Genomic DNA, 17138 nt, shown 5'->3' with positions numbered 1-17138 from the left:
GCAGCATGGGGGACACTTCAGCATCTCTTGTGATGTACATACATCCACCCAGATATCCAATCAGAAAGATCTACATGATCACGCAGGTAAGGTCCACTTGTTCCTTGCTTTCACAGTTTAGGTTAACTGTTGGTTTGGATTACCTGATTATTTTGTTACCAGCACTGCTCGTAGTTCATTTCCTCACCATGACTGCTAGCGCCACTCCCCAGTGCCATCTCTCGTGTTGTGTATAGCCAAGACCCTCGCAAACCAGCTTCCACAGAAATTTTGACATCATAACGACGGGCGAAAAAAAAAATTGGGTTCGAGGACTTTTCGATCGCCCTGGAGATATATATGTATGTATGGGGGAGGGGTTCGGAAGTAGGAATACAGTTTACTTTTGCATTCCTCTGTATATCATTTATACAGTGTGGGCCATTAAAATATAGACCGCCGCATTGATGTTTGCACTTATCGGCAAGCGAGGCACTCGTGGCCATTTGTCGGTATCTTAATGTGTAGAAGCTAAAGCACAACAGTTTCCATAATTATTTTAAAATGTGATTTACTTACCAGATTTATAAAAGGTATTCATATTACTAATCACCTTCGATGCGCTCACTTTTTTGATACATCTTTATTATGATTAAGGGAAGCTGGAAACAGATTTTTAAGGTGGTCCTGAAAGTAGACTGGACACTAAGAAATGATAAGGGTCCTTGTTTTGTATTGTGTAGCCAGTTTATTAGTCCGGTGGTGCTTGTTACATATTGTTTTTGTTAGTGTTTTTAACTGCAAAGTGTGTTATGGCTCAGCAAATGTTTGCTACTGCACAGCATGTATTTATTTATTGTCCATGTGTGTTAACTCAATCACCAGTTGAAGTTCAAAGCTGATTTGAAACAAGACTTCTGGGTGTAAGTTCCATGTAGTAAATAAATCACTCTTTAACCTTTTGGCACCCAAGGCCATGTAAGCCTCTCGGTACCGAGCCGATTTTGAGCAAAATGCAGAGTTTCAATTAAATGAGTGTAGATCGGAGACTAATTGCCCTAGAGAGATGAGTGATATACCGTTGTACGCAGAATGAACCCGAGATTCAGACTATATGAAATTTATGCAAATTCGGCGTATATGTGGCAGGAGGGAGGGGGCTAACTCTCAAAATTCCAAAATTTGGTTCCCCCAAGAAAAAAGTACATGACAGTGTCGACATGCACATGGAAATGATCGCTGAACTGTAAGGAACACAAAAATATTTGCATTATTATCATATGACCAATGTAACTTGATTTGTACCCCCAAAAGGAATGGTTCAAGCTTCAAAATGCAGCGGTACCTTGAAATGACTTTAGCTCAGAGACTATTTGCCCTGGAGATATAAACGATATACCGTTGTACGCAGAATGAATCACAGATTCAGACGATATATAATTTATGCACATTCGGCGTACATATGGAGGGGGAAAGGTGGGAAATCCCCTCAAAATACTTTTTCTTTTAAAAAATGGGGTCCCGCCCGAAAAAAAGGTCAAAATGCAAAATTTATGCAAATTTGGCGTATATATGGAGGGGGAAGGGAGAAAAACCCCAAAAATTGTTTTAAAAAATTGTCACCACCCAAAAAATGTCCTCACACTTGGGCACAAAACAACACCTACAAACATCATTCACGGACGAAAAGCTAGAACGCAGTGAAAAATGAGGGGCGATTCTTGCAGCTGCTTGAAATTCTATTTTTAGACAATGCAGGGTAACCCCTGTCACAACTTGTGGACACTTGTGCTAAAAAAAAAAAAAAAAAAAAAAAAAAAAAAAAAAAAAAAAAAAAAAAAAAAAAGTTTCCTTCATTCCTTCAGCATGCTTCGAAATTCCATTCTCACAACGCAGATTCAACAACCAGTCTTCCCCCTCCCCCTGCATGCACCCTCATGGAAAACTTTCATTTTGACATAGGATACTGATAAACAAGTTTCCTTCGAATGCAGTTAACAGACGGGAGTGAAAAGCATTGCTTTAGAACAACAAAGCCTGTCTTCCTTTATCGGCAAAAATTTGACGTTGAAAAGAGCGGCAAAAGAGAAGTGCCTTTTCCCCTCCATTTTCATGAAGACAAAAAAAAAAATGCAAAAACTAATTTCTGTTAAATACGTGTGTTAGGAACAATATAAAAAAATAAAATCAAAATTCCAGCCAAAAATAGAAAAGTTATAAGGTAAAAACTACGACCTTGAAACAGCGTCTCGATCGAGACGCTTGGGCGGCAAAAGGTTAAACTAGTTACGGAAACTTGCACGCTTGAATTGCTGGCATACAGCCACGTGTGCCTCGCTTTCCGATAGTGCAAACATTGATATGGCGATTTACATGTCAATGGATCACTCTGTATTACAATTTTTATTTTATTGAGCTTTCAAAATTGCAGACCTTGTAATTGATGATTGAACTTTTGCACCTGACTGACAAAGCTTTCTGAATAGACCTGCAACAGTTGTACATTCAATTCAAATACAAGGCTATTTTTATACAGTTTATTACTTTTATAATGAATTAAGCTGCCAAGTTCACAACTGAAGAACACTTACTGTTGAATGATAAAATCGACAAGTTTTTTTTTTTTATGTTACCTGATTCAGAAACTAATATATCTACTGGTGTTTGTACATAACTACAGTTCATGTTCTATAGAATTTCACAATTAAGAAATCTATCACAATAATTGTACTGCTACACAGATTTTCAGAGAGCTTGTACAGAGGTTGATGAAGCATGTACACTTGGCACATCTGCACAATGAAACTACTCTTTTACATTGTATTCATTCATACAACTTACGTATACATTTTTTTTAAAACATTACATGACCGAAACTATAATGTAAAGCAGCTCAACACATAATGAATTACAAATGTTCTAGAATGAGTTATGGAAATGCATACATTACAGACATCAATTTCTTACATGTAATTCTATTCATTTTTATTATCCAGCTTCATAGTACTTCAGAACAGAAATTTATATCTTGTAGTGTCTCTAGAGCACTTTCGTTCTTCCATGTCTTGTCTGTCTGCACGAATGTAAATTATGCACACAGTGGCAACTCCTTTTTTTTTACCCCATTCAATGCACCTTTCTCTTGGTGAAATGTAAAATTGCACATCATATCTTCTTCACAAACATATTTGTGCCACTTTGTTAACACACACGTATACACTCACACACAAGCACAAATATTAAAGTCAGGTATGCCCTATTTTGTCCGCATCAAATCTCTCACACACACGCAAAACATACATATACACACATATACATAGTCATATGTACGTACATACATAGGGGGGGTGGTGGTGTTTCTTGTTGTTCCATTTTTCAATGTAATGTTCCTTCCTATGAATAATATTTAAAAGCAGTATAAATCATTCAATAAAAAGTAATCAAAATTCAACTTTTGTACATTTAGAAAAAAAATTACATTTTGTGTGCAAGAAAAATTCACTCATGGATGCATCACATTAAAAAAAATCATGCTTATAGGAAGTACAAATGTCATAATGCATCTACAATAATCTTGTAACTCATTTAGAAAAATTCAAAACGTAATTACAAAATCTATAAATACTATTTAACAGCAAGCTGTATTTAACATACAGTATATATTTTTTTCCTTTTTTATATAATGCTCACTTTTCATCTTCTAGTAGTTTAGTCACAGGACAGGATTTTACATTACAAAATATAATCCTCAACGTAACACAGAAGTTGGGGCTTAATTTGTAGTTCTTTGGGAACTTATGTAAACTTTGGTACAGAGATAAAAAAAAAAACAATATTTTTCTTTGTGGAAAACATCAATCAAAAATGTGAAATTTCATTCACTCTTAAAGCAACAGCTTTAAAACCACAAAATAACACAATTATACGACATAAAATTGTTTTTAAGACCCACATCTGTAATGATTTAGCCAACTTACCAGAGAATCAAACTTGCTACGAAAATGGATGTCCGGAATAGTCTTCTTCTTTCTGCATTACTTAGAAATAACTATTATGCTTACAGATATGTTCACCAATCTACAGTCCTTCACTATTATGCAAAAAATGCATCAGAAGAGAGTGGTTACATGTACTGTCAACACAGAATTATGCAATTACTGCTGGGACTGGCTACTCTGGGACTCACTGTGGGCGCTCGGACTCGCCCCACTAGCTTGAGAGGAAGACAATGGATAAGAATGATGGACATTTGGCATGGAGGCAGGGGTCTGGGGAACGGATGGATGGACAAGGAATGGGTTGAAACCAGGCATTTGGGGTGATGGTGTATATGGATGACTATACCCTGGTAGATTTGGATCAGGTGGCCCATACCCTGATCTACCATACGGAGAGTACATATTTTGACCATAATAGTTTGGGGCTTGCGAGTTTGAAGGAGGGAAGTGGGGTGGTCGTGGAAGAGCAAATGGAGAAGGGGGGAGGTTATTCGGAGGCATTTGCAGGAAAGATCCAACGTCGGCCGACGGTGCAAAGTGAGGTTCGGGTCTATGGAATGCACTGTACATAGACCCTCGTCCATAGTCTGTATCGTGTTGAGGAGGAGGAGGGCAGCCAAACTGCTGCATGTTGTTGTAACCAACGGAGGCTGTGGAGTAGCTCGAAGGATATGGTGGCGTCAGGTGCGAAGAGGCTGGCCTCAGCGGAGAGTAATTTGGAACGTTAGGGAAAGCACCAGCCGGCATGCTGGACGATGCTGGGAGCGAATACTGGCAAGGATTGTAGTTCATCATGCTGGTTGAATCCATGTTCCCATAATTCTGTGGGGGAGGTTCTCCTGAGGTAGATGTGTAAGGTGTAACATTGGTTTCGCCCTCTTCACTCCTGGAATTTGTCGACGGGGCTGGTTGAGATTTTGCTTCTCTGTCAGATCTGCTAACTTCCATCTCGCTATCTTTTCTTGTGGTCGGCTCCTCTTGCCTCTGGAACTGATTTTCATAATACGGTGCACTGAAACCCTGAGAGCTCTGCGATCCATAGTAAGACGACTGGTACTGATTGTTGTCGTAGCTGCTTGCATTGTTGTAGGTGTCCGTCTGCGCTGGTTTACCGCTGACATCCACTGAAGAATTTTCAGGAACGGGATTGCAAGGAGGAACATTTGAGGAACTGTTTACAGAAGAGGCCGCACTGTGATGCTGTGGCTTCAGAGATTGGGTTTGATCAGGATAGAAGCTTTGTTTAGCTGATTCTTTAGGCTGTGCAGCAGCGGAGGGGATTGGTTGTGTGTTGGAAACGTAGGATGACTGCTTCGTATTCGACACTTGTCTGTTGCCACTGACTTTCCCCATAGACTGTGGGTCATCCTCGAACTCGTAAGGATCGGACTTGTTCTTCGATCGCTGCTGCTGCTGCGGCTTCTCCGGTTGCTCGGAATAAGGTTTCAGTGCAGGTGTGGCACTGTAAGCAGTGGACTTCCCAGGATTACCTTTGCCTTGACTAGGGTCCATACTCATTTGCACAGGTTCAACCTTATTAAAGCTACTCGTTTTCACGTTCGACTGACCACCACTGTACTCGTGCTTCATCAGCGAATCTCCCTTACTAAGCTGTGGGTCAACACGCATATAATTTGTATTGTACATTGACGACTGGTAATCACCACCATCATCTTTACTAGCTTCTACTCTATTATACTGATAATTTACATTCACATCCTGTTGCTTGCTGTACGGCTCTTGCTTTACACCACCACTCCCACGACTGGGCTGTGCCATTTGCGACTCTCTATGTGATCCCGTATTATCAGACATTGTCGGATAGTTTCTGTACTCTGATTTCGTGAGGTTGCTTGCCTGATTAGTGCTACTGAAAGGTCTCTGGGTGTTCACGTTCACTCCGCTCGAAGAACCCTCGAAATACTCTTGCTTCACTGGCTCCCTCTGACTGCTATGGTGATAGTATGGTTTCGCTGTAGCTGTTGGCTGACTTCCCGGAGCTGTAGTCTTCGTGAGAGTAACCGACGGAGTATTAGCATTCCATGTTCCGTGCTTGCCGGCATTGCCAAATGTCTTATGACTGGAACTGTTAGCATCTGCACTTGTCATTCCACTTGGAACGATCTTTGGTGTTATTGTAATGCCGCTGGATTTCTGAGGTGGAACAGTCCCCACCCTTTGAGTTACGGAAATGCTATTTGTAGATAATATAGGAGTCACACCTGGAAAAAAAGACATGAGGAATGAAATTTTACTTATTCATAATAATTCACTATAATCTATTATAATCTAATTCAATCAATACTAATACTAGGGATAGCCAAATCTGGATAAAATTTTATCCAGGTATTTGGATTATCCGAAATGTCTGGATATCCAGATTATCCAAAATATGTGACAAGACAGTTTTATCCTTTATTTTACTGGCTCTCCACATAGGCTATTCCTTTATCCATCATGTTCATTTTTCTACTGTACGGATTCTCTACAAATTTTTCATCAAATCGAATCTCTCTGTTTATCCATTTTGTGGATTCTCCTCATATTTCTTAAATCTTTAGCACTTGTTTTGCCTAAAACAGATCTCTGCGTTGCTAAGTTCAGTATAAATGCACAAAGTTTTTCCACCGAAACAAAAAAATACGTAAAAGAGATACAGTTTAGAATACGTAAAGAGATACAGTTTAGAATGTAACATTCTCAGTTTGGAAACCCGATCCTTTATTTGGTAATTATGTTATCAATTCTAGACACAATTCTACTGAACTTGAAAAAGTAAATACTGTTCTGAATACACGGTATTAGTCTGATATCCAGATTATATGTTGCATTCAATAATTTGAAATATGGATATCCGTTATCGGGATTTTGTGCCCATTGCTAACTGATACTTGATCATTTTAAACTAGAATATTTATCACAGTAATTTTAAATATCTCAAGCTATCAGAATATTGCTAAAAAAAATATATATATATATATATATATTTATTTTCAGAATTTTGAAGTGGCACTCATTTTTGACAGATATTTTAATTGCAAATACAGTGGAACCTCGATTTTATGTTTTTCAGGGGACCAAGCCGAAAAAACTTAAAATGCGGGAAAATTTTGTAATGTTTTGCTGTGTTAGGACCACGAAGATTGAATGTATAATGTGGGAAAACGTAAAATCCGGGAACATAAAATCAGGGTTCCACTGTACCTGCATTTTGCAGACCACATAGCTCAATATGAGATAAATCATATCATTACCACCAGTGGCAGAGATTGGGTTCCAAAACTGGATGGGCAAGAACAATCAGTTTCCATTGGTAGGTAAGGTGGGGGCAAAACCCCCTCGCACCACTGATTACCACTATGTGTCAATGGATACGTGTTATTGTACACGTACATATATATTGAATTTCATTCAACTTTGGGATTTTAAAGGAAAGGAGGTCGTGTGAGGAATATTTAACAACTATGTTGTTAGATTCTAGTGCATTTGATAAGACTCACACTGTAGAAGGATGAGCATTAGAATGCTAAAAATATAATGGATAATTTACACAGACAATAGTGAACATTGTATGAAAAAAGTTACAAGTTTCACAGCTGCTCTTTTTTTTAACAATTAATTTTGAAAGTATAGTAGGTTACTGCATCTTTCTACTACCTCTTCCTTCCAGAGAGAAAAAAGAGTGTTCCTCTCCTACTTGCCCCCATCCACTCTCCCCTCCTCTCTCAAAGGTTGATTGATTTGCTTTATTTTACTTCGCTTTTTGTGCCACTTTTGGCTAATTTGCAAAGATGGGGATGAGTGATAATGTCATGAAATTGATGAATGGATTCAAACCTGGGACCCCTGGCATCGTAGCGCCATGTGCTAACCACTCCGCCACGGGGGCCGGTGGCTAATTTGCGAAGATGGAAATGAGTGATGATAAGATGAATGGACACTCCATCTCTCAAAGGGAATTTTTTGGGTGGGGGTTACTTTACCCTCCCCCCAAAAAAAGGAAAAAGTATTTTTCTTCTCTCTTGCAGTATAGAGAGAAAGAGAGAAAAATTACCTCCACCCACTACCCATACAACTCCAACTCTCTCGAGGTGAAAGAAAATAAATCATCTCTCTCTTTTTAGACCCCCCCCCCTCTCTCTCTCTCTCTCTCCATCCCACAGAGAAATAATTTGAATTTAAAATTTTGGGTGTGTCAGCAATTAGGCTATTTTGCACCCGTCACATTATATGGGGGCCAGCCCCTTACCATTACAAATAACAACTAACATTGCATAACTAAAAATCTTGAAATATTCTGACTTCTGCTGAGGCTGTAAACGGGCACTCAGCACACACAAGGACAAAAAAACAGGACAACACACACAAAATTATACTGGCCATAGTGCCAGTCGCCAGAGCTTCGTTTGTCTGCAAAATGCAGTCCATCGTGTACTGCGTGGAAGTGAAGTTGACTTTTGGGCGCCTATGTGGAAGGTACCCCTTACACCCCCCACAGAGAAAGATTGACTAAGAAAAGGAGAAGGGATTTTCTTTATCAGTAATTTTACCACAAAATGCAGTACAGTGATATCCCTATATTGGCGAATATCATTAGAGTAACAGTTAATCTGTCCCACCTTTAGTCATTGCTTATTGTGGGATTTCAATAATCTTTAATTTTTGCATTAAGTTTTGATTATTACTGAGCAGATACCAACAACAATCTGTAGTTGTATTTTTATTTTATATCACTTTAGTGCCACTTTTGGCTAATTGCAATGATCGGGGTGCGTGTTAGATGAAACAGCTGACTGGACTCTAACCTGGGAAGTCGAAGATCGAAAGTCAAAACGGAACAATACAAGTTATTCAGGATATTGATTATTGATCAATCAATATATAAGTAAGGTAAAGTTCCCTGTGCATATAGAACCGTGCCATGAAGGCACATTTAAGGGATGTGGGGGTAGGGACCCACACATTCTCAATCTCGGCCATTTGGGAGGTGATGCTCTGACCACCTTTACCCCCCAGGGTTGCTCCCAGGTATCCATTGATTTGAGGCTGAGTGAGGCCCAGAGCTGCTTTATACAGGGACAAGGCTGGAAAAATTCCGACCTTAGATCATCCACCCCAGGAATCAAACCCGGGCCCCAAAGTGCCCTACGGACTAGACCACCCCGGACTCTCCATAATATATAAGTATCCCAATGCAATTAAATCACATCAGTTTACTAGAGTTTTGCCTTAAAATATTTGAATAATTACATCAAATATCAATCACAAAATTGATTCTCATGCAATACTGATGCTAAATAAATGATCCTGGAAATTATGCAAAATTCAAACTCTTCTTTACTTTACACAAAAAAACTGGATTTTGTGATTACCATTTATATGTAGTAAAAATGTGCTAAATATGTAAATACATATTTTAGTTAATTTCACCAAAATATGGAGTTAAATATGGACTTAAAATTGTAAAAATTTACCTTTTTAATAATATAAGATACTAGACAAGCTACATAAAATACAGTAGCAGCATTGCAACTATTACCGTGACCGTCTTGAAGAGAAACCAGAAGTTAATCTCATACTAGTAGCGAGGGTGTGGTTAGCAATGGACTGCTCGAATTGCGACTCTCTTCCAATGTCGCCAAAATAACGTTTGTAACAACCAGGAGCCAACGCTTGAGCCCTCATTCTCTATTGTTGGCAACAATTGAAAATAAATAGGAATTTCGACAGCAAACAGTTGGGACGTGTAAAAAAAATCATTGTTCAGATGCCAGAAAACTTGCAATTAATGCAATTGGAGGGTATAAAAAAGGTGGTAAACTTTAGTTTGTTTAACATCGCTTCAGACTTTATCAGTTATTGGCAAGAAATTTGCCTCACGTCACACAGGGACATGTAGTTATTGCACGAATATGGAGCATATGTTGAGAGATGTTCTGCAATATGGGAATAATATGTAAAAAATAAGTAAACTGCTCCCCTGTGCTTTGCACCATGTCATGTAGGTGTATAGGGGGTGTGGAGTTACGACCCCACACTTTCTTGATTGCGGCCAAAGGTAGGGGTGATGTGATCAGCACCACGCCCCTGGCTGCCTTTACCCCACCCCCCCTGCCAGTTTCCTCCAGGTACCCACTTTATATGGCACTGGAGCCACTTGAACAGGTGGAAAAAATCCTGTTTCTCCCCTGCCAGGGATCGAACCCAGGTCTCTCGCATGATAGTCAGATGCCCTAAAACAACTGAGCTACCGCTGCTAATATGTAAAATATGAGCCAAAACCTAATATACGTACAAATATGGAAAAATAGAAATGGAATTTTTCAAGTCTATATGCCATGGTGAGAAAAGATAATACAAAATATAACTTAGTTCAGCTTCATACAAAAATATGTATTTACATATAAATCCGTTTCCATAGCATCTATGTAATTCTTGAATATTTTAAAGCAAATCTCTTGGTAAATTAATGCATATAAATGAAAAATACACACTGGCATCAGTACAGCCCTAAGAAAGATTGAACATACTTACCCTTCTTGAGCTCAATGCCTGAATGCTGCTGGTTGCCACTCTGTGCAAACTGGGTCTTAACTTCCGCAGCTTCCGATTTCTCAGTCGAGAGCCCTTTGGTCTGGGTTTCGCTGCCCTTGCGCTGCTCCCCTACCTTGAAGGCAGTCCTGATGGCTATGATCTTCCCGTTCTCCAGCTGCATGTAAATGCCCTTAGGGCTCTTCAAGACCATCACCCTCTGCCCTGCCTTCAGGACGATGGAAGCTCTGTCGGGGGAGTTGGTTGGGATCACCACATCTAGAAAATCACCATATCAAAATTAGGGATGAAAATTTACAGATATATATAATATTTTGTGAAGGTTCTGGATGATGCATTCACATTCTTCATTAATGCGTAACCATGTCTTTCATGGAGTTTATATTTTAGGGTGTCTTCAAACCAAAACTAACAGAAATAAATTCCAACAATATTGTGTTTATATTTAATTTTAATTTCTGTTGGACTTTTACTTTTGAATTACCTAACAGATCTCCGGATCAAATTTTGTAGTTATTGAGTAATAATGTATATATGCCATCAAAAAATTAAAGAGACCTGTTTTTTTGAGAAAATGGCTACCTAAAAAAAACTTCCCCCCTTGACAAAGGCATTATATTTCCACTGGGTAAACTAAAATGTACAGCAGATTAATAACCTTTAGATGGCAGACTATTTCCCACAGTATTAGCCTCAATGGCGAGGCAGTTTTCAGTGCAAAAAAATCTCAAATAATGTATTAAAAGTAGCCTCTTGAGGAGAGGACCTGCCTAGCACATCAAGAGACTGGAGACCACTACTATGGCTTTCAAGCAGCTCCCCAATCGTCCTCATGATGGGGATCAAACTTGAGGTTGCTTGCACCAAAGATGAGACTGCGAAACACTTGACTAAGTCCAAACTCTCAAATTATGTACGATTCTAAATATTTTTTTTTATCTTAGTAGTCGTCTCAAATGCTATCTCATTTTGTTCAATATAGATCAGTCTATGTTATGTGCATTTCCAGAGTTGAGTTTGTGATTGATTTATGTTTATATTAAGGGCTCAGCACGTAGGGATGGGCCGATATGAAATTTTGGCCGATACCGATAAAGTACCGATATAAAATTTACCGATCTGATATAAAATTAGAAATGGTCCCTGAAAAACCTGAAAGGTTCATTCACCTCCTTAATAAACGTGTGTTTCAAGGTGACTGCAGTGGAAAAGAAATCACATATTTAGACATTTACTTTTTTAGAAAGTAGGGCATGGAGATTATCCATAAAAATTACAACAAAATGGCAAAATTTTGCACTAAATTATCAAATATTTATCGATATATCTGATCGGTAAAATAATCGGTAATTTTACCAATATGCCTATATCGGCCGATACAGGTAAGAGTGCTGATTAATTGGTCCCATCTCTAGCACATAGTCTATTTTTGGCAATCACACTTAACAAGAACTAGAACTATACTATCTCTGGTGACAAAAGCTCCATTCACTTGTTTTGCATTCAGCACACACAAGGACTACCACAGGACAACACAACACTACAGAGGATCATACTGGCTCTAGCTCCAGGCACCAGAGCCCCGTTGGCCTGAAAGACTAGTTACCAGGGGGTACAACTTGGAAAGAAAATGAGGTTGACTTTTGGATGCCTTTTGAGGTCACCCCTTACATACCCAGTATACTTTCTGCACAAATAGGGACTGGTCTTGCATTTAAAAAGGGGAATCTGAACCACTACGTGCCTCCACCAGGTATCAAACCTGGAACTCTGATTACACCACCATGCCATCTATCAAACCTGGAACTCTGATTACACCACCATGCCATCATGTGTGTGAGTAACCTGGAACTCTGATTACACCACCATGCCATCATGTGTGTGAGTAATTAGAAGAGGAGGATTGTAAAGAACCTTCTTTTCAGTAACAATGAAGTTGGAGTTTTGCTACCCTGAGATCTCAAACACCTGCCATTAGTGATTGCATGGTGCTTTTCCCTGCACAAGCACAACAATGTACTTTTCCACGGGGAATGTGTACTTACACTTGAAGCAACACAAGATCAATGTGAAACTATACCTCCTACCCTTAAAACAATGTATAATTTGTAACACACATTTCATACCCAGAGGCAAAGTCATTTCCTGCGCACTCATTCCCTGACGCTGCCACACTTCGGCTGGAATCCACCGTGACCGTCCTGTGGATATGGTCGTCACCGTGGCCCTCTGAGAGAGCCCTCCCTTCTCAATCTGGGTTGTCAGTTCTGACTGCATAGGTCTCACGCTGGCCACCGGTTTTGGTATGCTGGTTCCATCTGCTCTAATTGCCCTGGGAAATAAAAATAATGGAGCTAACACATCTGCATTCAGCTTCACAAAGTAAAAAAGCAAATTCATTAAAGCATAATACATTTTTGTTCGGTGTTCTTCACTGGGAATAAATATTACATAGGGTTAAGCTGAAAGCAATGTTGATATTCTTACAATGCCTGACATTGTAGTAAATAAACATTATTCAGAATATTTTTAATATTTAAGTAGTGAACTGAAATACTTAAATATTGAAAATTAATAATTATATTAATCTACCAAAGATAATTTTAACTGACATGAAATTTTTGCCAATAACGAAAAAATGCTGAAATAAAGCTTGTAATACTGAAAACCAATATTGTATTGATATGATATGATATAACATGGCAAATCTTAAATCAAGATACCTCCTTAATTAATGCTCATAAGCCAGTGACTGGAATGAGTTTTGTTCAAACAAAGAACTGTGAATTTAGGCATTCACTTTACAAAACAAGTGCATATGAAGTATATGGCTCATTCAAGCTATTCATAGAAATATCAGGTTGGTAGAATTATTGGTAATTTTATCAATAAACCACACAAAAGAAATATGAAGTCCCATGTCCATGAGAAACAAGGAACAAAGAAGATAAAGAAGTATGAAGTGAGTATGGAAATGAGTGAGGAGGGAGTATGGTTTTCAAACATACTGTATTTTTTCCTGGGTTGGTCACAGATCCCTTTAATGCCACTTGGGCACCAAAATATGTAGACTGCTTTCTGCTGGACAGAGCTGATCCGGAAACAGATTAGCAAAACAGTCCAGTGTTTCTTTGAATGAACTTGTGCAAACACTTAAATATCACCTCTATTGCATATGGAACAGCTGCTCAACACTCAACTGGCAACAAAAGATTCGATAAAATGAGAGGGGATGCAGCGAATCCCACCAGACATGTTTGCCAGACACCTTGCATCTCTCTGAAGACATATCGAAAACTTGAACTCGAGTGACTGTGAAATGAATCAAATTTATATTGTATGAGATACTCCAATTGGGTTTTGGTTTTTTATGGGCCGCCGAATACGTAGTACACAAGCATTTTTGTCACTCCACACAACTAAAGGCAATTCAAGGTAGTCGACACTTGTTTACAATAAATGAGAATTTTTCAACCCCTTATCCACAATAACAACAACAGTAGTCGTAAACATTAGAATGAAGAAAAATGTGTATTTGCCTCCTAACCATCAACTTGTAGTTGTATCACACCAAACCAGCTTCAAACATCAACCCTAATTTGTATACCTAGGTATGCACATGCCCATGTACAATTTTGCGTATACGACCCCTTTGACACATTCTCAGGACAGTCACTGAATCATCACCTGCCTACATTTTTAAATACCAAAGAAGAAATGAGAGCTTCACAACTTACCTTATTTGTAACCCTGACATTGGAATGGAGGCAGACCCAGACTGGGTTGGATAATACGTTGTATACATTGGCCTGTTATAATTTATATTCGCCTGCTTCTCTAGCTCATAGCTACGTTTAGCCAAGCGCTTTTCTGCCTGCGACAGCTTTTTGTCTTTTCTATCAATAAGAAGAGATTCGTGCTGAAATGGTTCCTGAAACAGAAAGAAACACTCCATTAAACATGTTGTACAAATACTTTAACAACTGTTGTTCTTTAGTTACAATATAAATAATTACAGGTGTGCCGATATTAAATTGGGCTGATTCCGAGATTCATCGATTCTCACCAATACCGGTACTTAAAAAAGTGTAACAATTTTAAAGTATTCTGAAAAAGTGTAAACGTCTGGAAAATATGAGGAATTTCTTCATTCAGTGGAAAATTAGTAGTTGTTGCATAAAAATGAAATTTGGAATCGAACCGTGGAAATGACATTATATGAGTTTTACGGAGTTCTGTGTGAAAATATAAGTTTTATCTGGTTTGGAAACTGGAAAATGTGAATTCTGTAGCACACAGAACACCCTGCCATGTGTTATCCTCTCCAGATGGGAATTTTTCAAACACCCACTTTTCAAACTGGCTGTGATGTACATTGTGCAAATTAACATGGAGGATGCCCGGGAGTTCCCTCCTACAAATTTTTTTATCCCCGGCAGAAGAGAAAAATTTTCATCCCGGCCAGGGATGTTTTTATCCCCGCAAAAGAAAATGGAATTGACAGCAAGTACGTAGTATACCATTTTCTAACTATGGAACAAAAACCACTGAAAAATCATTAGAGAAAACAGTTAATTAACCTTTAAGACAATTGTATCCTGCTTCACGTCTGAAGTTTTCTGTCCATTGCAAAATAAACTACAAAATCCTACCGCCATGGCAAAAAGATTTGATTTTGTCAGCCTTATTCGTTGGAGGTATCACGCCGTCATTTGAGTTGAACGTGCAATAGATATTTGGTCAAGTTTTCTCGGTGTTACTAGTTCAATAGCCCTTTTTGTATACGGGTTGTGTTTCCTTAGAATGTAAAAATACTGTTTATAAGTTACGTCTAAATGTTATCATAAGATTTAATGTTCTAGGTACTTAGAATTGGCAGGCAATAGTAACTGGTAACACAAATTTGCATACCTAACCCCGCCCCAGGAAAGGAAATCTCAAACACGATACTGATTGGGGGCATCCCCCCCAAAAAAACAAAGCTTAATTCGCACACTGGATGTACACAACAACAACAACAACAAAAAGTAGCAAGAGTACTAATTGTCATAGAGAGAAGAATTTTATTTTTTGGGAAACCTGGAATTAACCTGGAATCTACTTTTGTACCTGGATAACCTGGAAAAAGCCTGGAATTTAACCAGAAACCTGGATTTTTCTCAAAGTTACCATTTTCACTACATGTCCACTTCACTTAGGGGCTTATGTTTTGTAAGTACGTGGATGGTGACCACGGGGATACTCAAAGAACTCCAATCTGAACACATTGTTTTCGTTACTTACAGAATTATTGTACAAGAGCAAAGTACATGTTGTATGAGTATATTTTATGAATAAATTTGTATGAGTAAATTTTGTAAACATAAAGTAACTGGCCATTCCCCATCCAAGAAGAATATGAAGTAACATGTAATTATATAAATTAACATAACTAACTAAACTAACTCTCTAGCCTTCTTAAACCCAAAAGTTCATGGCTGCAGCAACACAGGCCTTCCATCTGTCCCTATCTTGAGCAAGATCTATATACTCTTTTCCATCCCTACAGATTTCCTTTAGGTCAACTTTGTCCCTCCATCTTCGTCTTGGCCTTCCTACAGGTCTCTTACAATCAGGTTTCCCAACAAGAATCCTATAAACTCCTCTTTCCTCTCCCATTCATGCCACATGGCCTGCCCACCTAAGTCTTCTTGATTTAATCATTCTAATAATATCTGGACATGAATACAAATTATGTAACCTTCTCCACTCCCCTGACTCCTCATCCCTTTTAGGTCCAAATATTTTCCTAACATATGCTTAGAATTTAAATTAATAATTTTTAGAACTTTTGTAGTAAAAACAAAATGTAAAAAATATACTACTACCATGGGATATCAATTACACGGCAGTTAATGGTGAGAACTCAGCTTCCTTTTGATAGTTACTGCACATTTTTCTCAACTGGCCTTCTGGTAGGAGTTATTAACAATAACAATTTTTCTTTGTTTAAAAAAATATAGACCTGGAAAATAATATAAATAGACCTGGACAAACCTGGAATTTAAAAACAGACATTTAGTAGACACCCTGTGACTTAGCAGATGTGAAATTTATACAGTTTACCTCCCAAGAAAGAAAGTTAAAAATAAGGAGAAAAAATAGAAATTTTACACAAAAGATGCATACCTTTGACAAACTATTGCTGAGCTTCTCTAGAACCTTTTGCAAAACCACGTCTATGTATTTGTCCTTCTCCTTACTAAAGTCTTTAACTTCCGTTTCTTCCTCGTTGTCCCACAGGAGGTTGCTCACTTCCTTTATGGACAAGTGAGCATCTGGGTTCAGTTCGTCCACGACTCGATCTGCCATCCCTTGTTTGTTTATTTGCCGATCGTAAATCTTCTTTTCCAGGCAATTATCCATCACAAGGCGATACACAAAGCAAGGTTTCTTTTGGCCATACCTGAAATAAAGAAAACATTTTGAGAATATGCTTTTACGTAAATCAAATCAGACCTCAAGGTACCAGACAGGAGAGACAGGTCTACCAACATGGGGCAGCTTGAAGCCAAAAATTTCAAAGGTGGTGAGCATACCTTCATATTTCCAGTTGTAAGAGCTATTTTG

The 17138-nt window shown here is 38.5% G+C and overlaps 1 protein-coding gene across 1 annotated transcript in view; it reads right to left on the bottom strand.

Moving 5' to 3' along the window:
• Positions 1–2518: 2518 nt before the first annotated feature.
• LOC145990082 (uncharacterized) overlaps positions 2519–17138 on the bottom strand; it is a 44672-nt gene continuing 30052 nt past the window's right edge. The window contains exons 7-11 of the mRNA XM_083125735.1: positions 16698–16974; positions 14267–14460; positions 12656–12861; positions 10512–10787; positions 2519–6199 (exon numbers count right to left, since the gene is read on the bottom strand). Of these exons, the coding sequence (XP_082981861.1) occupies positions 4134–6199; positions 10512–10787; positions 12656–12861; positions 14267–14460; positions 16698–16974 (3019 nt within the window). The 3' untranslated portion in view covers positions 2519–4133. The remainder of the gene's footprint in view (positions 6200–10511; positions 10788–12655; positions 12862–14266; positions 14461–16697; positions 16975–17138) is intronic.

This window comes from Lepisma saccharinum, chromosome 7 (genome assembly GCF_977018435.1).
Source record: "Lepisma saccharinum chromosome 7, izLepSacc3.1, whole genome shotgun sequence".
NCBI classification, from domain to species: domain Eukaryota; kingdom Metazoa; phylum Arthropoda; class Insecta; order Zygentoma; family Lepismatidae; genus Lepisma; species Lepisma saccharinum.
The sequence above is the reverse complement of the archived record's forward strand: the minus strand, read 5'-3'. Positions and strand labels throughout refer to the sequence as shown.